The 24,512-nt window shown below is 47.0% G+C and overlaps 1 protein-coding gene and 1 long non-coding RNA gene across 8 annotated transcripts in view; one reads left to right on the forward strand and one right to left on the reverse strand.

Moving 5' to 3' along the window:
* LOC137470114 (uncharacterized) overlaps positions 1-7,681 on the forward strand; it is a 96,071-nt gene extending 88,390 nt beyond the window's left edge. The window contains exon 2 of the long non-coding RNA XR_010996879.1: positions 1,665-7,681. This is a non-coding gene — a long non-coding RNA (uncharacterized lncRNA). The remainder of the gene's footprint in view (positions 1-1,664) is intronic.
* A 2,471-nt stretch (positions 7,682-10,152) lies between these two features.
* Positions 10,153-24,512, reverse strand: part of KIF13B (kinesin family member 13B) — a 120,144-nt gene continuing 105,784 nt past the window's right edge. For all 7 annotated transcript variants that reach the window (XM_068183164.1, XM_068183165.1, XM_068183163.1 and 4 more), the window contains 3 exons: positions 19,426-19,488; positions 16,977-17,949; positions 10,153-14,565 (listed from right to left, as the gene is read on the reverse strand). In XM_068183164.1, coding sequence (XP_068039265.1) covers positions 14,273-14,565; positions 16,977-17,949; positions 19,426-19,488 — 1,329 coding nt within the window. In that variant the 3' untranslated portion in view covers positions 10,153-14,272. The remainder of the gene's footprint in view (positions 14,566-16,976; positions 17,950-19,425; positions 19,489-24,512) is intronic.

Consider the following 24,512-nt stretch of genomic DNA (forward strand, 5'->3'; position numbering starts at 1 on the left):
TCTCAAATACCCCCCACAGGAGAGCTGGCTGGATACCATCCTTGCCATTCACCCAGGATATCTGATGGTGACCCAAAATAACACAATTTTCTCCTGATCTGTTGCTAGATTCTCCAAAAGCATCTGCCATAGGGTGTTCTGTGCCTTTTAAGTCTGTTTTTGTGAGTATCTGTTACCCACTGAGCACTGCAGAGCCTGTTCTCCATTTTTGCCCTTAAATTTCTTGACCAGATTTTTCCATAGTGCTGTTCTCCACTTACCAGACAGATTTCCACATTTTGTTAGAGGGACTCTTGAGTCAAATTTAGTAAAACTAGCAGCTTCCTATCACCAAAAAATCCTCGAGAGAATTTAGGGACTTCCTTAGACTCTTATTTAAATCTTCCAGTTACTTTTCAGCTTCTTTGCACTGAAATCCGTGTGAATCCCAGTTCAGAGCAGACCTGTGGCCGTGGGTACTTCAGTTCTTTGAGCACAGTTCCCACCACTGCACTCATAGTAGCTAATGGGAACGACTTCTGTTTTAGAAAATATATTTTTAGATATTCACTTGCTGCTGTCACTGGCCTCAATTCAGCTTCCCGTCCTCCTCTCCCTTCTCCTTAACTAATTAAAGTCTTCCATATTATGGCAAGATGGCATATGTAGCTTAAATAACCCACCTCTTTAATTAAGAGGTTGGATTCAGCCTTCTGAGATATATTTGACATCATTTGAGATTTAAAAATACATTTTACTTGCACAGTTTATCTGTCAGATCGCTCAAGGAGGGCAAAGAGATAATGAAAGTAAATTATTAATTAATATTTCTCACCCAGTATATTCCATTAAGAATATTAAGCATTTATTCCATTCCTCAAAGCATGTTCGACTTTGGATAGAATTTTTTTTTAAGTCTGCCTGCTGATGAGGTTGCTGCTGTCTCTTTGACAGGGCTGTAGGGGCAGGGTGGGAAATACTCTTCAGGAGCTAACCAGAGCCAGGAATTCCAAATATCAACTCACTGACCGGGTTTCCCATTTCCTTTATGCACTGTGAGCAGAACTTTTCAAGCCCAACATGCCACAGACTGTCCCTGACACATCCAAGCTGTTCTTACCTTGAAAACAATTGGTAAAATGATGGAGTGAAAACAGCAGCAGGAGCGTCTCCACTACTAGTGTGTGGGATGGAGTGGGATGAGTTTGGGTTTGGAATGGTGAAGGAGTTCACGATGTTACTGGGAAAGACACGGTGGTATTGCACAGCATCTGGAACTGCTCCCTGAAAAGGGGAAACCCCCTGGCATCTTTGTTAATGAGAGAATTGGAGAGGTTTAGGAGCTGTCACTGGAATTTGAGCTGTGCTTTTGTTCATTTTCTCATAGTGGTAGTTCAGAGAATCCTGGAATGGTTTGGATGGGAAGGGCCATTGAATCCATCCCATCCCATCCCATCCCACGCCCTGCCATGGGCAGGGACACCTCCCACTATCCCAGGCTGCTCCAAGCCCTGTCCAGTTTGTCCTTGGGACACTTCCAGGGATCCAGGGACAGGCACAGCTTCTCTGGGAATTTCATCCCAGCCACACCCTCACAACCAAGAACTCTTCCCAGCATCCCACCCAACCCACCTGGCAGTGGGAAGCCATTCTCTGTGTCCTGTCCCTCCATCCCTTGTCCCAAGTCCCTCTCCAGTTCTCCTGGAGTCCTTTTAGGCCCTGGAAGGTGCTGGAAGGTTTCCCTGCAGAGTTCCCGTTCAGTTTAACCAAACATTCCCACCTTGGCACACAAGAACAATTCAAACACTTCAATTCAGCACTTCCTTCCTTCAGAGCTCTTTACTTACACAAATCTTCTTTCTTTAGAGCTTTGTAAGTCTCAGTCCTCTTTCTCTGGGGTCATGGAGAAAATAAATGCTGTTGAGATGTGGGAATGTTTATAAATCCATTGGATATATGTGATAAATTTGTGAAGAATGATGCAGATTAGAGAGACATTTTCAATTAGGGTTGGGTTTTGTTTTTTAATTTTTTTTTAATGTAGATGGAATAGGGAGTTGGCATCAGGATTGTGGGAGGCCACCCAACCTTCAGGGTCTCCTTGTAAGTGGCACACTGGTCCCTTCTGGCCTTAATTGTAAATCTGTGACTCCAAAGAGATAAAATGTGTCTTTTACCTTTAGAACTTGTTCAGAATATTGAATAGTTTATAGAGATTTGAGTTCTGGAGGGGTTCTCTGCAGCAAGAACTTTCCATCAGAGAACACGTTGTGCCTTATGTCTCTAACCCCAGCTCCAGTTCCACACAGTAAAAATCTTGTACCATTACCCCAAAAATTCAGCATAAATAGAATTTGATCAACTACAGCCATTTCTTTGGGCTGCAGTGCCTCAGCAGCTGATTTTCACAAATACCATTTTCAGAGGGCTTCAAAAAATCCCACAGCCAGCACAAACCCTCTTGTTAAACTAATGTCTCCTTATTTCCTCCATGGAGCCTGCATTCCTTGAAGGAATTCCTGTGGAGTCTGAGCTCAGCCCTCCTCAACTGCTCTGAGCCGTTTGCTTCCCTCTGAAGTTGATTCTTAGTACTGAATATGGCACATTATTTTCCCAGATTTCAGTGCTTCTCACAGAAATAATTTCCTTTTCTCTTTCATACAAGCTCCTTCACACCCCGATAATCCCATTTTACCTGATTTGCCTGTTCTGAAGTGCTCTGACCATAAGCTGTTGTCCTTGCAGCCTCCAAGTAAGGGATTTATGTTGTTTCCACCCTATAAAAAGCAATCCAGTGTAGGGCAGAAGCTTCCAAACTTTCTACTCTGGGGTTTCTCAGCTCTCAGACCCTTCTCCTTTCCCTCCTTGCAGTTTGGATGATTAGAAAATCACAGAAATGGCAATTTTTAAATATAATTTTTAATTATTATTACTTGGTCTTTTTTCTAATGTGAAGATCTGTTTACTGGGAGACATTCCCCTTTCCTTTGGCCTTTTAGATGGTGCTGTATCCATTACTTACTTGAAGTATATATGAAATAATTAAGAACAATTTTATCAACTTTGGCCGATTAAAAAAAATCAGCTCATAAATTCAGCCAGTTTACGCAGGTTCTTCACTTGCACAATCCTCTGTGAAATCAGGTGGTTGGACCATGGGAGGGGGACATGGTGGAAATGTTTTTTTCATAGAACCGTGGAATGGTTTGGGTTGGAAGGAACCTTAAAGCTCATCCAGTTCCTCCCCCTGCCATGTGCAGGAACACCTTCCCCTATCCCAGGTTGCTCCAAGCCCTGTCCAGCCTGGCCTTTTTTGTTCCAATTTATTTTGCCTTGATTGCCCTTTGTGTTGGAACCTTAATTGGAGCAGTGGATTTTCCCGGTTTGGGTGCCTGCTTTTTAATGTGGGTGTTTGGGACAGGATGCTTGGATTTGCACAGCCTTCCCAGGAGTCTGCTGCTTCCCTTGGACACTTCATTTATCCAGGGTTAGGGATCCCTCATTGCAGCCAGAGTAGCCTAATATTATTATTATTATTCATAAGTTGGTTTAGGCTTGAAAATAGTTGGAAAATCTTGAAGTCACGTTTCCAAATGAAAAACTATAGTGAAAACAGAGTTTAGATTTTGAGCTTCCCATCTTCTGGTGTTATCCACTGAATTTTCTGTACCTTTTTGGCTTCTTTGTGATTTGAGTGTCATCCTGAGCCTTGTGCTGACCTGAAGCTGGTGACTGGTTTTTGGTTGCTGTGGGGTCAGAGCCCTGTTTGGTCTTTTGGGAGGGACAGATTCCCCATTCTGTCACCCAGTAAAAGGGCAAAGGCCCTTTTCCCTTGCTGTTGGCTCCAGGCATGTCTTTCTGAATCTCATCAAAGCCTCCCTGATTTTGCTGCTGGAGTTCTGGATGGTTCTGGGCAGCACTTCTCCCACCAGTGCTGCTGGTTGAGGGTGGGAGAGCCTGGTGTCCCGTTGGAAGTCAGATCCTGCGGGATGACACGATGCCACCGTGCCACCATGGCTGTGCCCTTGAGGAAAACCCAGGAATACCAGATTTAAACTCAGTTTAGTTTCAGAGCAGTTCAGTTGAAGGGTGACGAGTCAAAGTCAGCTGTGGCCATGGGAGCACCATTTTCCTGACCCATTGCCTTGGCTGTCGTCCTCTTGGTCTTTATGATCTTCCCAAAGCCCGGGAAGCGGGAGATACGTGCATTACTTCTTTCATTTTAGGTTTTTTTTTCCTTAATGTCGATTTAAAAAGTGCCTAAGTGAGGAACAGGACTCCAGAGTGAGCTGGAGGAATAGGATTAGACCTCATTTCCCTCTTAAGAAAAGAGCCCTCCCTGCATCCCTCTGCACATCCCTCCAGTGAGTCCAGAGCCCAGCAGAATCTGGCTGGAAAAAAACTCCCCATTCTTTCCTTGTGCTGCCTCCCTTGGTTCTCAGTCTTTTGGGGGGGATCTCATTCCTCAGCCAAACGTTTGCAATCTCTGATCTGGGGTGGATGGCAAAGAGGATGGAATTCAGTAGGAAACTGCCTCTTGGATTGCAGATAAAAAAGAGCTCTCTGTGATAAAACATCCACCTTTGGAAAACCGGATACGGGTGGGAAAAGCTGATGTGCTTCTTTCATCACCTCTTTTGGAATCACAGAATGGTTTGGGTTGGAAAGAACCTTAAAAATCATCCAGCCATGGGCAGGGACACCTCCCACTATCCCAGGTTGCTCCAAGCCCCATCCAACCTGTCCTGAACATTTCCAGAGATGGGGCAGCCAGAACCCCTCTGAATCCCAAAGGCAGTTTCTTCCTATATTCTTAATTATTTCTAGGTTTATCATAGTGGCACCTGCTAAACATTTTGTCCAGATAACCCTAACTATTGGCAGGTGGTTATAATTTTGTAAAGGTGAGAATTTTATGTGGGTTTAAAAGAATAAAGGTATCAGTGATAGATTAAAATATTTCATTAAAGGAGGATTTTTTCTGACCACAGTGAGAGGAGGTAACAAACACTATGAAGGAGTTTTAGTACCACTTAAGGGTTCAGCAAATGAAAGCAGTCCGTGTGTAGATGTTTTATTTTTCATTAGCAACAAAATGTTTTCATTCTGACAACATCCGAGGTGGGAAGGCCTGGGAAAGGACTGTTGGCAAGGAAAGCTGTGAGGACATCTCTGCAGAGGGCAGAAACTCAGCCTCTGGGGAGTGGATGGGTGTTGATAGAAGCAGTGATCCTGTGGGAATCCATTGCTGAGGTCCTGATGGAAATCAGGACATTTCCTGATGGAAATGCACTGTTCGTGGAGCCTGTCGCACACACGGACCTTGGCCCTGCTCTGAGATGCCTTTTGGAAGTGTGGCAAGTGACAAGTGGTTGTCACTGGCAGTGGATGTTGGTGACAGCAGATTGCAAACCCACGAGTGAGGGCAGGGTGGAACAGCCTCAGAGCCACACGGAAACAGCAGAACCCCAGCGAAGGCCGGGGAGGTTCCTCACATCCAAATTCTGTGTGTCTCGACTTTGTCCCACCGTGACCTCGACCCGGGGGCGGGTGCCAGCCGTGCATCTCCTGTCTGGGCTGTGCTGGGATGGCTCCAGCTGCCTCCTGTCACTTCACTGTCACCAGATACATTAGTGACACCCAAGATGAGCCGTGTCCCATCCCTGCCCTGTCCGTTGCTCCGTCGGCCTCTCCCACCCAGCTGCTGGTTTGCCCCAGCTGGGCCCTGTGTCTCATCTGCTGTAGGTGTCCTGCCTACCTCAAGAGGTAACCATGGGATCCTGGAGTGGTGTGGTCACCCTCTGGTCAGTTTTCCATGAGCACTAGCGCACACTCACACTCTCACTCTCACTCACATACACACTGGAATGTATATTCTCCTCCCCCCCCGCCCCCAAATAACCTCTTGACCTGATCCTTGCTGTAGCCACCACCAACTCCTCTTGCAAATTGGATGCTGCTTTAAATGTGAAAACAAATGTTCAAGAAGCTATAAAACCTGAATGAAAGCTAAAGCTGAATTTATAAAGCCTTGTTGCATATGAGCCAAAAGTGCAAAAAGCTCTATATAATGAACTAACCTGCCACTCATATAAATATAAATATATATAAATATATTAAAATCAGACTGTTCTACAAAATTGTGTATTTGTATTTTTGTGTACGTACAATTTTCTGCTAAGCAGAAGGAGGATGTAGTATAGGATGATGTGAGAAGAGATTTTGTTTAATCATATTTCTTTGTTACTTATTTTTGTTAACATCCAGATGCCTGTCTTTGTCTTATGTGTATGACACTGTTCCAAAGGTGCAGTATCCCTCTCCTGCCGTGTGTCCAACCTCCTTCCTCCACAGGGAACGAGTCAGGTGATGCCCCTCATCATCATCCTCATCATCCCCATCATCATCATCCCCTTCAGATCCTGATCTTGATCTTAAGGGCTGCTTGTTCAGCTGAAAGACGAGATGTTTCATTTCCCGGCGCGCTGTGTCGCTGCTCCTCGTGGTGAAGTTGAATATTCGTGTTCTGGTTGCACGTAGTTGTTCCCTAAACATGTTTCCATGGTCTGCTGCTGCTCCTCAGCCTGACATTTGTGGGGGAAAAAAATGGATTGGATAGGTTGGGAGGGAGGATGAGCAGATCCTCGTGGTGGGAAGTCGCTTGTGGAGAAGAAAGTGCCGGGATGGTCCCAGGGGTGAACCTCAGTCACACCCCACAGGGGATGGAGGAAGCACCTCGTGCTCCCCATGCTGGCTGCTCTTGGGGGGCTTGGCTGTCAGGAAGGCTGGGGAGGTGATGGATTGTAACTCTCCCTGTGCGCCCTCAGGAACATCCACCCCTGCACCCCTGGTGGCTTTGGGGTACTTTGGCTCTTTGCTTTGGGAAGGTTGGAGCAGCCTTGAGAGGGGTCCATCTGTTCATGCCAGATGCCCTTGCAGTGAAGGCTCTGAGTGTTGAGAACATTCCAAACTCTTCTCCCAGTCACTGCCTTTATCTGCAAGGTGCTGATGGCTTCCTGTGAGGAGAAAAGGAACAGTGTAGGAAACCTGGAAACCCTTGGTGTTGTTGGGAATCATTATTTATCCATCATAGAGAACTGCCCAGGGAACCAGAGGGCCAAAGGAGACTGGATAGAACAGCATGTATTGGAGTAACTGATGGGAAGCTTGGGGCAGGAGATGATGAAGTTCACCTTCAGTCCCACCACAGCCCCTTGAGGAAACTGGTCCAGCCTCCATCCCAAATGCAGGTGAGGGTCAATGTCCATCACACCTTCCCCTGGCAGCAGCTGCTGTGAAAATGAACTGTCAACCTCTCCCCTTGTGCCAGTTTTTTTTTTTAATTTAATCCCTGTCTTTGTCAGAGCCGACCCGCGGCCGGGGGAGAGCAATACTGCACCTTTCTACGTAGGGCTCATATTTATAACAATGTGTAATGACTGTAGCAAAAGTCCTTGTTTCTGTATGTGAATGGACAGAGAAACAAGTGCTCTATTGTATTGATTAAAATAGTTCAAATGAGTCCTGTATCATTGTATCTCCTATTCTGGATTAGTGCCTTTTGGACAGTAGACTGTTCTGTAATTAAAATGTAGTATAACTGCTTTTTTGTACAGTTTTGTTTTAATAAAACTTTTTTTTAATTTGTGTTTATTTTAGTATTGTACCTATTAGAAAATAAAAATGTATAACTCAACACTGACCCTTTTCTTCTGTCGTCCTTTTTGTGCAGGGCTTGTCTGAGACCTAAAATGTGTCCTGAGAAGAAAGCCAATGTAGAAAATTTGGATATGTTTGGGGAAAAATCAACTCTATGTGCACTCCCCCTCTGGAAGGGATGAAGGTGGTGGGCATGATGATGGTGGATTTGAAGCAGTGGAATTTCTTGGAATGTGAGCCATGGGCTGGGTCCAGAGACCTTTTGGGGCTCGTTGCACTCAAGGGAGATGTTGAGAGTGGAGTTTTCCCTCCTTTGGCTGGGGTTGTGTTTGTCACAGGTACAAGTGCTGGTCATACAAAGGTGGTGTGTCCTTGGGGATGGTGCCCTTCCCTCTGGGAACCTCTCCCACCAGGCCCCCGGAGCCTCAGGAAGGGCCCTGTGAGTCCCATCCCAACCATAGAAGTCTCCTGCTCCAGCAGCTGAAGGTCTGGAGGAAGCAGACCTTGGGGCCACTGGGTGATAAAACCAGGAGATGTTGAATTACCGAGTACAGGGCCGATTTTGAGGATTTTGCCCTCCAAGGCAGGAGGGGGCTGTGGCTGCCCTTTGGTCCTGGCCTGGCTGGGCTGAGCAGCTTGGGGGGTTCTCAGAGAGGGTTTATGGGGTGGATGGGGGGGGAAAGCTTCCTCAGAATGGGGAGAAATTCCTGCAGGTGGTGTGGAAGCTGAGCGGGGCGGCAGAGAAGACACAAAGACACAGGAATTGAGTTATTCAGTGAAATGGTGCCCGGGTCCTGCCATCCTGGTTAAAATCAGGACATGCAGCTGTGGCTGGGGGGGTTTGCTCAGGATGGACACCCCAAAACATGGAGGAGGGCAACTCTGGAGGGGTGCAGATGATGAATAATGAACTTCAGGGGTGGAAACACCTTTCAGACTGCTCCTTGTGCCTCTCAGACATCAAAGAGGGGGATAAAATTTATCTTAGCCCTCCCCATCATCAGCTGCCAGAGCTGCTGTGTTTGCAGAGGGAATTTCTGGAGGGAAGAGGTTGGGCATCAGGGAATCCCAGAATGGTTTGGGATGGAAGGGACCTCAAAGCTCATCCAGTCCCACCCGTTGCCATGGGCAGGGACAACTTCCACTATCCCAGGCTGCTCCAAGTTCCATGCAATCTGGCCTTGGACACTTCCAGGGATGGGAAAAACACTTCTAGGGGTGTCTGTTGCAACAGCTGGAATGCTGGATGAAGCCCATTCCCTCCTTCACAGGTGAAAACCAGGAATACAGAAAAGCTCCATTTGGAGATGTTTTAAAAATCACAAGAGGAATAAATCCACATTGGAGATCTGTGCTTTGCAAAGAAGCTGCACTTCCAGCCCTTTGCGCCTGCTTTGGTGGGAAACCAGATTGATCAGGGAAAAACCCAATAATTTCTCACAGGTTGGTGTCCAAAGGTGAGCAAAACCCCCTTGGAAATGTGCCCAGCTCGTGGCAGGGCAGCTCCTCTCTCCACTCAGGGTGAAGCCCAGGGGCTGCTGCCTCCCATGGCAAAGTGTTTGAAGCCAAGCGAGCCTGATGGAAGTGGCGTTAATTTGAAGGAAAACGGGGAAAAAGGTGTTCTTTGTTAGTTTTGGAGGTTTTTAAAAATTGTTTTCCTGCTCTTTTTGATCGGAGCCTTTTCAAGGCAGCTTTGGCTGCAGAACAGAACGCGGCAGCGCGGGGAAGGTGCCACAGCCACCTTCCGGGAAGAGCGAGGTTTGAACAAAGTGATGCCGCTTCAAACAGCTCCTGTGTTTCAGCCAAAGAGGGTTTTTTTTCTTTCAGAAGGTAAAACATAAAAGGGAAGTGGCTTTAAAGAAAAAAAAAGCTGTTTTCGTGTGCTGATTGCAAGACAGTGCTGATAAAAATATCCTTTGCTCGCTGAGTTTCAGTGGGGATGGGGGGGGGGAATCAACGCAGTGTTTGTTGCTTTAGAAAAAAGCCAAGATAACTGAAAAACTACACAAAATAATCCCAGTCAAACCCTGCCTGTTGTTTCCAACATGAAGCTGCATTTGGGAGAGAAATGGTGCCAAAGAGAAAGGAAATGATGTGGCCCAGGCAGGGGGTTTCAAGGACATCATGAAATGTTGATGGGGTTCTCATCACACTGAGGCCTTGGCAGGGTTGGCTGTGGCAGTTTCCTGAGGCACCGACCTCCCTACAGACCAACCTGGAGCACAGCAGAAAAGTCCTTGGGATCCTCATCCCACTGTGGATATTAGGGATAAAAATCTTCCTCAAAAGGGTGGTCAGGCACTGCCACAGCTGCCCAGGGAATTCTGAAATCACCATCCCCAGAGGGATTAAAAAGCCATGTGGATGTGGTACTTGGGGACATGGGTCAGTGGTGGCCTTGGCAGTGCTGGGGAACCACTGGAATCAATTCTGGAAGCTTTTCCAACCTAAACTATTCCCATTCTGAACATTTTGGTGCCACTAACTGGGACAACAAAGCACAGACATCCCAGCTCTAAAGAAGACGTTTATTCAGGTCCTGCAGGCGGCATCGCACGTATGATACAATATTACAGTCATTTAGTATGGTACAGAAATAATTAAAAACTTTACAGCTCATTACAAAGTCTCTTTGGATTTCAGCTCATTTAAAGTACACGGAGCCCCTGCAGAGTCTGACCCTGGCAGGGCCACACGAGCTGGGACCGGCTCCCAGGGAACCCAATGGGATCGCGGTTTGGGAACGGTGGAGAGGGCAGAAACCAAAGATGGAGACGGGAGATGGAGGAACAAGACACTTGATCGTGACCCCACTCGAGGTGTTAAGTGTGACCAGCCCACACCGTTCCTCACCGCCTCATTCCCTAAAATCCAGGCACCCCGAGGCCGCCCAGCCCTCACCGCCAGCCACTGGCCCCGGGATAAGGCACTGGGAAAACGAAATGTTGTGCAAAGAACCGAGGAACTGGCGGTGGGACAACGGGAACATCACCATGGACAGGGCTGGACAAGCCCCAGGCCCTGCTCAGGTGGGGTTCCACCACTGTGGGGAGGAATGAGGGGGGTTCTGCCTTTGTAGGAGAGCACAGGGGTGTCGAACATTCCACCCCAACCACGGAAAAACCCCTCTGTTCAAGGACCTGGGCGGTGTCACCCCACAGAATTTGCTTCTGATCGTCTTCCTCAACTCAACAACATCATGGAACAGCAAAGGGCCAAAACCTCGGGGTGAACAGGCTTGATTTTGGACATGGAGATCAAAACAACTCAAGAGCTGAACTTAACAGAGGAAAAAGGCGTGGCTTGGCTTGAGAAAACCCCAAAAAGTCCCTCCGAGCCGCCTCCTCTTGGCTGGCTTGGTGCCACAGACACCCCATGGGGAGGAGGGATCCTCAGCCTTGCAAACGCAGCGGGGGATGGAGCCTTTCCAAGCCACCAGCACCATTTTCCAAGCATCTGAGACCCACCCCCAAATCAGGGACACACCCAGCAGGACTGAACCCCCGAGAGACACCAGAGGAGATGAGACACTCGATACAAATGACACTCTCCTGCATTAAATATTCTTCCTCCCTGTATAAAGTGCATGAAAATCTTGGAAAAATCTGCATAGCTATTCACAGACCAGCCTCAGTGCTGGGCGGTTCCAGTTAAGAGCACCTCCTCCTTTAGGCTGAGACTAGAGCTTTTCTAATATTATCAGTAAAAAATAGGTATTATGACCTCCATGATGACTTTTACCTCTTTTCTGGTTAGCTCTTTTCTGGTTTGCTTAGCTGGGGCAAAGTAACAGGTGGCTTTGAGTAGAGGAACGTGCACTCACTGTGCCAAAACTTTGAAAAAAGCCTTTAGAAAACACCTCATGTGCCCAGGAAAGCTGTGAGGGAGCAGGAGAGAGTCAGGGAATCCTACAGGAACACCCTCATGGCCAAATTGGATGTTTTTGGCTTTCTGGAGCTTGTGCTGCATCAGGGTGATTTTGGGGTACAGTTTGAGGAGAGGTTTTGTTTCCGAAGTCAGAGGAAATGGTGAAAACCAAGAGAGCTCTGAGCAAGGTCCTCCCTCCACGACGGCACCGCGGGCTCCTCGTGCTCTTCCTGGAATCACCCCAGCCTTACTGAACAGATTTCCTTCCAGGACCAGTTATCCCAGAGGAGGGACATCCCATACTTATCCCAGCAGCTGTGGGCTGCTCAAAGCACCCTTCACACCCCTCTCCGTGGTTCTGCAATACAGCTGAGGGCAGGAGGAGAGGGAATCCTGCCCGGAGCAGTCAGATCAGCCTTCGGCCATGTGTCCCAGGTGGGCAAACACCAAACCATGGCCAGGGCTGGAGCCCCAACAGGCCAGAGGAGTTTATAACCAGCAGCAGAAACAGGGAACCACCCACCCAGCTCCTTCTGCTCCTCCCCTTCTCTCCTGCAGCCCGGACACCTTTCCATGGGCCCTGGGGAAATCCTGGACTCCCAGGCAGCAGCACAAGAAAAGAGGCTTCAAAAGGACTTGGAGGTTCCTCCCTTCGCATCTCCCCCAAAGGGGCCACCGAGCAAACACGGAGGAGTTTTAAATACATCCCTAAATCCAAGTATCTGAAATGCTGAGACTAAAAACACACAACTCTGGGGAGGGGCTGCTTCACATCAGCTTCTTCTGGCAGCACATCAGAACAAAGTGCAATTAAAAACACGGTCAGGGTGGAGTTCAGAGAACCAACAAGGCTAATTTTAAGTGTAAGAGGCATCAAAAGTAATTAGTAGGTGGTCTTTCATTGGCAAGACTCCTCAGACCCCAAAACGAAGAGTTTCACTGTATGGGTTGTGTTCATAAAACCAGTTTTAATTTTAAAACCCAAGATTTCAGCATCAGAATTCTTTACTACCAAATTCCTCCCCCATCGTGGCTTGGATGGACAGGAGCTTCGTGCAAAGGGAAAAAGAGGGAAAACTGTACACTAAAAATATCTTTAAAAAGCTGCTCTGTACATTTTATATTAAGATTTCTTGAGGAAAATTTAGGAAACACTGAAACTACTTACACCAAGCTGGAAGGATACACAACCCCTGGCAGTTCTACGCAGGCTGCATCGGAACCCAGCCCGCTTATTTCTGCTACAGATTAGTTTCTATTTTAATTTTATTCCTTCTGCATAAATGATATTAATTACAGTAAATCAGCATAATTATCTCCTTCACTTAGCATCCCTATCTCCTTTGATACCAATGGAGCTTTCCCTTGGACCTCGGAACCAGATGTTTAAGGCACTTGGATACCCACGGGCAGCGACTGGAGAGATATTAAAGTTTAATCATTAATTTAGCATCCTAAATAGTCCCCATGTAGCTAAAACATCTATTGCTCAGGCTGTCCAATCCCCCTGTGATGACTAAATAAGATATAAACAGCTCAGGATAGAAAAATCTGTGGCTTTCCAGGATTTGATAGGAAAACAAGTGTCGGCCGATCTGTGCACGGACACAGGGACACATCTGTGTGGACAGGGACACGTCCCCTGTGCCACAGGCAGCTAAAAACCAGCCACAAATAAAATCAAGTTTTATAAAAGCCAGCCCAAACCTCCCCCTTTCCAAGAGAGAGGCTGGTTCTGGGGACGACAGAGGCACCTCCTCTTTGGATCGGCGCTCGGGATGGTGCTGGGAGAGCTCCTCTGTGCAGCGCCGGGCAAGGGATGATTGTAAAGCGCAAATATTTCACGTTTTAAAAGAATAAATAAAAATAAATAGACTGGATTGATCCTGTTACGAGGACAGAGACACCCTGCTTGGCAAAATTCTGAGTGTCTCCAAAGGCTGGGTGGGAACAGGGAAGCACTTCAGTGCTGACACCTCTACAAAAATCCTCTTGGCCCAGAGGGAGGAATCAAGGAGAAGGTCCTGCCACTCTGGGGCAAGTGAGAGAGGGGATCCTGTCATGGTGACAGCAAACATTAAATGGATCAAAAATCAAAAATAGGACAGAGCTGGCCATGGGCTTTCTCCCATTCCCAACAAACCAGCGGGAATTCCACTGCTTTCCACAGGAGAGTGGGATAACGGGGCAGTGATCCAAACAGGCACTGGTCCCAGCCACATAACCCGAGGGCTGCTGCTTCTTTAAATAAAGGGACTTTAGGGGTTCTTTATCTCCAAACAAAGTTCTACTTTCACTTTTCTGCCCGTCTGGAATCATTCCGACATTGCCCTTTCATGGTGGATTACACGATACTGACACAGCTCTTATGGAATTACAACAGAGCTGTTACTGTGGGGAGGTTCTTCAGGAACTGCCCTGCACTTCCACTGGTGCCTGGGGAGGATTTTGTGGCTGTTGGGAATCTGTGGTTTGACCAATTTTCCTCTGAAAGGAGGAAGAGAAGGAGCTCATTACACCCACCCAGTGCCGCACGCCGGCCCCGGCTGCCGTCGGTTGCCCCCGGAGGCGTCAGGACTTGGGACAGGAAACGAAGGATCCAGCACCACGACGAGGCAAAGAATTATCATGTCAATCACCCAGAGCAGAGAGAACAAACCCTTCATTAGTGTTTGCCACCAACTGGAAGTTGGGACGGTTGGTTTTGCTTCCCGAAGCCACCGGCTCCCCCGGCCACGTCCCAAGGCGTTTGCTGGGCCGGGATCTCTCAGTTTGCCCAGGATTTCCTGTTCTCCGCGTTTTTCTGGCTCTTCTCCAGTCTCAGTGTGGATCCTCCTTCCGACTTGGCCAGGGCTGTGAGGGAGGCCAGGTTGGAGGCTGACCCGGAGAAGTTCCCGCTCCTCCTGTTCTCCGCGCCGGCCGCTCCCTGCAGCCTCAGGCCGGTGCTGCGGCGCCGCGCCGGGCCCGTGGCCCTCCTGACCCTGCCCGGCTTCACCAGCAATCCATAGCCTGGGTTACACCTGAAATACTGCTTCCCCCCGATGGAGCCGTCGTTCTTGCCTGCGACAAGAGAACCGGGGAGTCACAGACTGGTTTGGGACGGGAGGGACGTTAAATCCCACCCCATTCCAACCCCGGCACCTTCCACTGTCCCAGGTTGCTCCAAGACCTGTCCAGCCTGGCCTTGGACACTTCCAGGGATGTGGCAGCCACAGCTTCTCTGAGGGCAACCTGTGCCACCCTCACAGGTAAGGATTTTTTCTTACAAAATGGGTTTTATTCTGTGCAAATTGGTGCTACTGCACCCAGAGAAGGAGGCAAGGAGAAAGTGCTGAGAGGGAGAAAATTTTCCCTGCTGAACCCCAGCAAGGCCACTGCATGGACAGTGACTCTGAATGGGACACTCCACCTTGTCCTTCCTTCCCACTTGCTCTATAATTTCTGCAAAAGTAGTAAATAATTGCTTCCATTGCCAAAGTACCAGGAAGGAAGGAAAAATGGACATTTGCAAGAGCTTTTGGCTTTCTGAGCTGATGTTTGAAGTTGAGGATTGTCACTCCTGTCGTGTCGTAAACCCTCCACAGAACAGGAAGGATAATTTCTCTATGCTGGTGCTATTGAGATCTTCCTGTTTCTCATTTTAGATCATTTAAAATTCTCAGGAAAACTGTTCAGGGATTGAACTGCTCCCAGGGAAGGTGGAAAGATCCAACAGCTCTTTAAATGACATAAAGTCATGCCTTTGGCTTTTGGGGTGTTTCCTTCTCCCTCCCACCATCAGCACGTTGGGTCCCAGTGTACCCTCGCGTGGCCAGGACTTGGATTTCCATGGCCCTGCAGTTCTATCCCTGTTTGCAGTATGACAAAGACACCACTCTGTGACCACCTTCCCCAAGTGAAGCTCCAGGTGTGCCAGAAGCCAGATATGCTCCAACAAACCAGGGTCTTATTCCTTGTGGAAACAGAAGGGGGTGGAAAAAAAATTCCAGCAACATCAGCAGCTGAGTCCTCATCAGGCCAAAAATCTCCTGACTTTTCCATGGAAGCTGCTGCTTACTGGGATGTTACAGAATCAACACTGGAGCAGCCTGACAGAGGGAAGGTGACCCTCTAAATTTGAAATGAATCTGTAAATATATACATACTTTTTTTTTTTTTTTAATGAGGCACAAATCCAGGACTGGGGAACCACTACAGCTTGCAAAAGGATTCAAGAGCTCCAGTTTGGTTTCCAGGGTAGAAAACCCCAGAGAGTTTTCTGACAGCAGCTGGGAAGTCACTGGCCAGTTCAGCTCTGATGAGGACATGGAGGGGGCACAGGGAGATTTCGGCACAGATCTGGATCCTGGACAGAGTTCTGCTGGATAAACTGCTCCAACCCCAAACGTGCAGCAGGGAGGAGCGTGGGCTCCTGGGATGTGCTGATTCACCACCCAGCCTGGGAATGCTGCACCTGGCTGAAAGGATTGGAATAAGGAGTTTTTCATGCCCTGGGTAACCCAAATTCTCTCACTATCACTGCACCTCTCCCAGATTGTCCACTGGCACTCCCTGACTTCCCCCAATCCTGCCTGCTCCTGGAGAGGAAAGGGGTTTGGAAGCCTAGACTCCAGCAGGGATCAATCCCAGCCATCATGTTCCTCTCTTGTGCTGGAGACACCCCATTCATTCCCCCACCAACAGCACAGCAACGGCAGCAGCCTCCCCAGGAACTGCACCCTGGGTTCCAAAAAAATCCTGGAACCCCTAAATTCTGGGAGTTCCACAGCTGTACAGGTCAGAGTCAGGCAGGGATGACAAATGAGATGGTGAAAGAAACCTGAAATTATTTATATGACCTGGTGGTCAGTGGATGATTATTTCCTACTGCTTCTCACATATATAGGGGTGTGTATGTGTGTATATATACATGTTAAAAAAAATTATACTATATATATACACACCCACACAGAAATAGTCTTTTGCAATTTTAAAGCTTACTTTAAAATAAAATCCTATTACCTCTTAATACCTATTAAGAGACTTTGCAACTCATTTAGCCCAAATGTCCCTTTGAGCTAAATCCCACAACTCCTGTTGTGCTTTGAACACCCTTATCCTCACAGCAGAAGCCCAGAAGAGAATCCTGTGGACACAATGCCTGTCTCCTGCAGCTACTGCCTACCAAACTGCATGGAAAAGGAATCCTGATTCCTACTTCCAGTGTAAGAAGCCAAAGAAATGACTGAAAAGGGACAGCCAGGGATCACAGAATGGTTTGGGTTGGGATCTGGAAGGGGTTGGGAGTGAGAGCAGGTTTGGAAAAAGATGACAGCAGGGAAGACCTTTTACATTTCCCTTTTCAAAATGCCTCCTGCAATGGGCAATAAACCCCCCAGTGGGTAATAAACCCCCAAAAAAGCAGCTTTAAGATGAGCTCTGCCAGCTGGGACACGCTGGCTGCTTCCCACCTGATCTTGGGGATGTTTTACCTGAAGGCAAATCCAGCTCCACACCAACCCACGTTCCTTCCTGGAAGTCTGTGGGCCCGATGTACCTAACAGTGCCCATCTTATTGGTGCCAACTGTGACATATTCTCCCTCTTTCAGCCACTCGGGAATTTCGTTGGCATCTTCAGAGTCAGAAATCACCTCCAGTTTTTCCTCTGGTGTTCCCGACCCGTTGTGGTTCAGTCCACGGGCACTGGACGTGGTCTTTTCTCCTTCCTGCTGCTCTTCTGTGCCCAGGGAACTCGTGGGATCTGATCCCAGCATGCTGGTAAAGGATCTCAGCTCTGATGTTTTCACCTTCTGGATTTTGAAGGGGGAGGCTGCAGCACTGGGATGGTCGGGATGAGCTTTGGGAAACCCCAGTTCTGAAGCCCCAGTGGAAGTTTCCTTTTTCCTGGCTTGTCCTGCTGACTCCACTGATTGTTTGGATATTGACTCCTTTGGAGTGGAGGTAGAGAGAAAAGGTTTTGCATCAGTGGCTGCAGAGGCATCGTTTCCCTGCTCGCTGGGACAAGGAGAAGTGCAAGACTTTCCATTCACTTCGGGGCTGTCCCTCGGCCTGGGAGGAGCACTTGGAAGGCTGAAGGTCGGGGGATTCTCCCTCTTTGTGGCCAGAGAGCTCTCAGAAGCTCTGTCCTGCACGTCAGAAGGGACCTGAGCCACTGCAGGAGCAGGGGAGTCACTCCCTGCAGGTGTTGGACCTCCTGGCTGAGCCACAGCATCGCTTCCCGCTGCCAGGGCCTCGGAGAGGGTGGCTGTGGAGACACTGTGGGAAAAATACCCACTGGAGGCTTCACTCAGGGGGCTTGGAGGTCCCTCCTGGCAGTCCTGGGCCTGGGTGTCCCCTGTGGGCTGCTGCAAAGGCACTTTGGGTGTCTTCTCCAGACTCTTGTCCGCCTCGGGCGTCTGCACCACATTTTCCAGTGGCTGCTTTGCTGCTTCCTCTTGGTTCATCTGAAACACAGGGGGAGAGTGAACATAGGGCTGTGTTATCCAAAATATCTGGGCTAAAAGCACAGATTCCAGACCTCTGGCAAGCACCAAGGCTTTGAGCTAATCTAAATCCCTGTGTAGCTGCCATCTCCAGAAGATGGAAGCTGATCCCGAGTCAGCCCTGCCAGCGTGGGAGGATTGTCAGCTCACTCCTTCCATCAGCAAGGGAAGTGTCAACCCCGAGAAATACGCTCCCCAATATTTACTGAAGAATTATTTATATTACAGGAGTGGTCACTTGCTGTTTGAACAGCAGGATTTATATGGAAGGGGAACCAGCCGTGATCCATAAGTCTCTCACAGTTATTTGGCTTAACTCTCTGGGAGGATAAATCATCCCCCTGCACCTAAACTGTCATTTCTGTCCCCATTTCCAAATGCCATTCCCACCTCAGAGCCACCAGCACCTCGCACTTCCAGAGGATGAAATTAACTGCACCTCGTGAGATTAACAGCCCATTTCAGTGATGTATTTCTTGGCTGTAAAGTTTACTAAATCTGATAGATCAATATCTTTTGCCAGCACATGTACTCTAAAAGATTAGGATGTCTCTAAATCTCTTTGGGAAGGAGGGAGGGGGGAGAGTGCTAATAGGAAGGGGAGCAGGGGAAAGAGGTTGGAGAAGGGCAGATTTGAACAAATCCTGTCTCAGGTGAACATTTTTGTTTATTATTCACAATTTTGTGATTTCTCCCATCTAGTGGCTGAGTGTCCCAAACGACAGGATTTTCAGCTTATTCCCAAAATGCCTTTTCCACTGGAAACTTAAGCAGCATTTGAAGAAAGAGGGATTTGACTGGATTACTAGAATTTCAGAACCAAACGTTTGCTATTGCTAAGTAAAATGCAATAAAAAAAAAAAAAAAGTTAAAAAAAAATATTCCAGCAGATTAAAAACATATTGTTCACTTTCCTATGGCAAGGGTGGTGTCCATGTGGATTCAGGAGCTTTGCTCTTTCTCTGGATTTTCCCTTTGGATAACACAGTTTTCTAAGACAATAAAAGCACAGTGGGAGGAAGCTGATGTGCTGCTCAGGAGACTGAAATTCTGCTGAGAAGTGGGAGATCACAGGCTCTATTTTCTCTCCAGCTTAGCAAGAGTTTTTCCATGATATCATGGCAAAATGGGGAATTAAGCTCCACACTTAGAATTGCCACATCCTGCTTACAGACACTGTCAAAGGCGAGAAGTTTTCCCTTTAAAGCAGCAAACCAGCTACATTTCAGCTAATTATCTGCTAATGCCTTCAAATATCAAAGTGTAACCAGGAATAGGAGAGGAGATTTTACCAGGACCTAAAACACCCAGCAGAATTTCACTGTCTCACAGCGAGGCAGCAGCACAAGTGCAACAGGTTTTTAAGCAGCTGAAGCTTTGGCCACCTCTGGCAGGTGAATACAAAAATTGTATCCTGACATCCTGGGATGTGCTCACCTGTTTTATCCTTGCAGCACTGGCCTCCAGACTGGCTGACTGAACCATAATTCGTGGGAGAGCCTGGGAGGGGAGGGAAATAAAGAGAATCATTCAATGAAAGGATTAAGTATTGGCAAACTGGTAAATGTTAAAGCTTGCATTTGAAATTTTGGGATCCTAAGCAAACCTCTGTCACAAAAGGATGGAAAACTAAACTTTCAGTACTTGAAATGGAGTTTGTCAAAAAAGAAGGAGAGAGGCTTTTTACACAGGCAGAGGGGAAGGGTTTTGAGATAAAAAATATTTAGGTTAGATATTAGGATAGAATTCTTCCCTGTGAGGGTGAGGAGGCCCTGGCAGAGGTTTCCCAGAGAAGCTGTGGCTGCCCCTGGTTCCCTGTAAGTGTTCAAAAACCACCTGGATGTGGCACTTGAGGACATGGATTGGTCCTGACCATGGGGATGGTGCTGGAATGATGATCTTTGAGGCCTTTTCCAACTTTAAGGATTTATGGTTTGATCTCCAGAACTCTTTCTCCTTTTCCAGTCTCTAAATTCAGTTTGGATCTGAGCATTATTGGCTTTAACACAAAGAGGAAGGCAGAATCCAGGTCTGTGCATCCCCTTTTCCAGGAGGACATTCCCACTGCCTGCTGCACGGGGCTGGACATGCAGGCATTGAAAATAAATGGCCCTCACTTGCTCCATATTCAGGTTTTTATGTTGCAGATTTGAAATAATCCCTCTCCTGAGACCAGAGCAGCACATTGTGACACCTGATATAAATCTGAGGTTATGCAGTTGGCTTGGGCTGTCACACAGGAGGGGAAGGAGCCAACAGTTCAGTGGAGAACCTCGGGAAAGGGAAGCATGAAGAGAAGAAGAAAGGAGAAAAAGGCAGAAAAATCTCTTTAGCACTGTTAAATAATGCACTGCAAGGGCAAGTTCAGACTTTGAGGGGCAGAGCTCCTTAAGGGAGACACATTACACAATTTGGGAGCTGCCTGCTTTTATTTATTTTTTTTTTCCCCCAAGGATTCCATCTGTACAAACACACAGGCAGTGCTCAGCTCCCAGACAAGTGATTCCCAGAGCTCAGCACTCTGCTGGAAGCACTGAGACCTTCCAGCTGAAGAGTGAGGAACCTTCTCTTGATTCCCTTCTAAGCCCAGTAAAGCAGGACTATGACTGATCTTACCCTCCAGAGGAATAAACATGGGAGAGAAGAACAGCTTTTATTTATCCAGAGTTTGTGCCAGGCATAAAAACCAAGGTGCTTCAAGGCAGAAAACAAAAAGACAAAAAATGGACAAAACCCTAACAGGGTCACCATGGACCCAAATAATTTTGTTGAAGACATTAAAGCTCCAGTTCAATAAAAGGAAGCAGGAGAGGAGGGGTTTTGGCTTGTTCCTAAACCTGCTAAATGAAAATTCACCACTGGAATGGGGTTCAGAGCAAACTGGCTCTGTTTTGGGTGCACAGGTTTGTGCATTGAGATCCTCACTGGGTCAGGACCTGGGGCTCCAGGAAGCACATGGATCAGAATAAACCACTGAAGAAACCCTGCAAAGTTTAGGTTTTATAAAATTTGTCCAGCCTTATTATCCAGAAATAAGCACTCGGAATTGGAATAAGGAGAAGTATTTAAAGCTATTTCTCAGTTCCTTTGATTCCCTTTAAAACAAATAAATAGAGTAAACTGTTTGGGTTTTTTCTCTCTCCAAAACCTCCAGTCTTACAGCCTGCAAATCGACAAAAATCTAAAAATCCAGTTGGTATCACACAGCAAAAGAAAGAAAACCATTAGGCTTTAATCACTTCGCATCAATTCTCCTCCTGAAAGGATGACAGATCTCCAAACTACAGAAACTTTGCCAAGCCAAGTTAAGAAAGACAGGGATAAAAAAGCAATTCTGAGGGGTGGCACTTGCCCAGCTTTGGGGCTGACAAGAAGCAGCTGGGCAGGAACCCCCTCAGAGGGCACCTCACCAGACCTGTGGGATGAAATGCAGAAAAATTCCTTGGGGAGGGGGCACCCTGAAAACAAAGTGTTGGGACTATCTGGGAAGACATTGCTGGATGAAAAATATTTCTGGATCCAGAGCCAAATTCCATCATTAAATGTTTGTAGGCAGTGGCTGCTAAACTTGATGTATCTATTTATCCACAACACTTTTACAGTGATGATTTCTGGCAGAATTTCTTCAACCAAGCTGACAAAACACGGAATGAGGGAGAACATGAAAGCTTTTCACTTTAAAGCATCTTTGATTGTCTTCTCCTAAGAGCTGCTGCTCTGTGCAGGGAGATGGTGAGGATATAAAAAGCTGGACATGCCCCAGGTGGGTGCACTCACATCCCAGAAATCCCCCAAGTGCTGGGATGATCCCACACTTTGGGCAGCAGGGGAGGAGGGAATTCTGCCCCTCTCAGGTGCTGAGAGGGGATTCTGCCCACCTGCAGAGCTGCCCCAGCCCTGGGGCCAACAGCAGGAGGACACGGAGCTGCTGGAGAGAGACCAGAGGAGGCCACGGAGCTGCTCCAAGGGCTGGAGCCCCTCTGCTCTGGAGCCAGGCTGGGAGAGCTGGGGGTGCTCACCTGGAGAAGAGAAAGATCCAGGGAGAGCTCAGAGTCCCTTCCAGGGCCTAAACGGGCTCCAGGAGAGCTGGAGAGGGACTTGGGACAAGGGATGGAGGGACAGGACAAGGGGGAATGGTTCAAACTTAAAAAGTGGAGATTTGGGTGGGATATTGGGAAGGAATTGTTCCCTCTGAGGGTGGGGAGGACCTGAGGTTGCCCAGAGAAGCTGTGGCTGCCCCTGGGTCCCTGGAAGTGACCAAGGCCAGGTTGGACAGGGCTTGGAGCAACCTGGGATGGTGGAAAGTGTCCCTGTCCATGGCAGAGGGGTGGAACTGGGAGAGCTTTAGGGTCCCTTCCAACCCAAACCCTTCCAGGATTCCGCGGTGATTCTATGAATCTTTGATCTTTTTTTTTGATATTTTCTGCTCAGTGAGAGGTCACTTTGCATGTCCTTTGAGGTCCCCAAAAGAGAGCCCAACCTGCCACACTGGTGAGCTTGAAGAGCCAAAGCATTTGTGTGTCACTCCCCAGTTACAGGGGCACCAACATTAATCCTGAATGAACGTTTTTTCATCCCATATATTCCGTATCTAAATAATGGCCACCTCTTCAAAGAGCTGAGCAAAAGACATTTGGTATTTCTGTGTCATTAACCACTTTGTGAAATGCCTCTGGCAGCAGTGACTGATGCCCTCAGTGCAAAGCCTTTGATTTCGTGTCACTTGGATGAAAATCCCTCAGTATTAACACCCAATATGCAGAAAGTTCAGTGGCATTTAGGAGAACAAATCAGGCCAGTGCAGCCAAGAATTGCCCTGTGAATGCCAAAAATGGCTTAGCCAAGGTTGATACAATCCTAAAGGGATTTTATCCCAAACTTCCACTGCTCTTCTCTTTGCTTTCCCATCCCCAGACAGGAGTGGCTGAGCCCAGGGACCCTCCCACTGACAGTGTGATGGTCTCATCACTATTTAACAGCAGCTACTGGGAACTTCTGCAGCAGAACAGAGATTTAAATTCATTAAACAGAGATTTAAATCAGTTTGGAGCACTCAGGATAAAATATTTCCACAAGTGTGCATGGGAATGCAGGGAGAATTCCAAATTCCCTAGTACACAGCCAAAAAGAAAAGATTCAATTTTTAAAAGGTACCCCCCTGCCCTAACAATATTCCTCTTGAAAATGATTTTAAAATTGAGGGCAAAGTCATTAATCACTCAAATAAAAAATCTCCCACCTTCCAGAAGGAGATCTGAAATCCAGTGCAAGTTAATTTGTTGGGTTTTTTTGTGTGTGTTTGCTCATTTTCTTCTCTAAATATACTCTGTATTTAAATATTAACCCAAACAACCCCCTCTTATTCCACAGTAGTCTCTATGTTAAATGTTTCAGCCTGTAATAAGACTTCAGAATTCCCCATTTCTAGTACAATTTATACAAAATTAACCACACCATTTCCTATGCAGCTCAATTACTTCGTTTCTAGGTCCTGGCAGATTAAAAGAGTGATTCATACCCATTTTTAAGTTAGTTTTTAAAGAAATTCGAGTGGTTTGAAACTTCCAAAGCCAGTTTTCCACACTCATTCTCATGAAAAACTATTTGTACTTGAGGATGACAGGGAAAACTGAGCTCAGAAAGAAATCAAAACACCAACAACTGAGTCACAAGGAGACACACGAGCTCTGCTGTGGAGCTCTGCTGACTGTAGCATCCAAATGATTTTTCACTTGAAACTCTGAAGGAAAAAAAAAAGCCTTCAAGATGTTAAAGAAGGTTCTCCGAGGCCACATTATTTACATTAGATTAAGGAATGTCAGTTCTAGCAATTATATTGTGCACCAGGCCCATGCATGAAACTCTTATTTTTTAATGGACTGCCAGAAAAGGGGTTTTGTCTATTTAGAAAGCCTTTCATTAACTGCATTTCAATAGCTTTTAAGATTAATTTCCATGTCTGCATCAGAAGGTGGAAGGGAAAGAAGTGACAGCTGCCCTCTCCATGTGGCTACACCATAAAGCAAAAATGAATTATATGGAAATTAAAAGAGTTTATATATTTTATTTTTTACACCATAAAGCAAAAATGAATTATATGGAAATTAAAAGAGTTTATATATTTTATTTTTTTAAATAAATCTGTGAATCAAGATCTCTCTCTCAAGTCATGTGCTAACAAAAAGACATCTGAGCATCCAAAAAGATTCTTGGATAGGAAGGTGACCAAAATCCACTCACCGAAATGGCCACAGGAATTTCCTTCTGCCAGAGCAGTGCCAAAAAACCAGGAACTGGAATTTCATATGTCCATTTTTAATGTCAGCACCCAGTGATGCCCTGAAATGTGATTACACAGGCAGTTCCTGGAGGGCCACGGGGTCACAAGGGAAAAGAACAGGAATTCTGCTTGGTGCACACTGGGAAAGCCTCAGCATGTGAATAAAAAAAAAGGAGTTTCAATTCCTACATAATATAATTAAGCACAGACAGATGTAACTCTGCTTCTCCCTCCACCTGCGTAT

This window comes from Anomalospiza imberbis, chromosome 3 (genome assembly GCF_031753505.1).
Source record: "Anomalospiza imberbis isolate Cuckoo-Finch-1a 21T00152 chromosome 3, ASM3175350v1, whole genome shotgun sequence".
NCBI lineage: Eukaryota > Metazoa > Chordata > Aves > Passeriformes > Viduidae > Anomalospiza > Anomalospiza imberbis.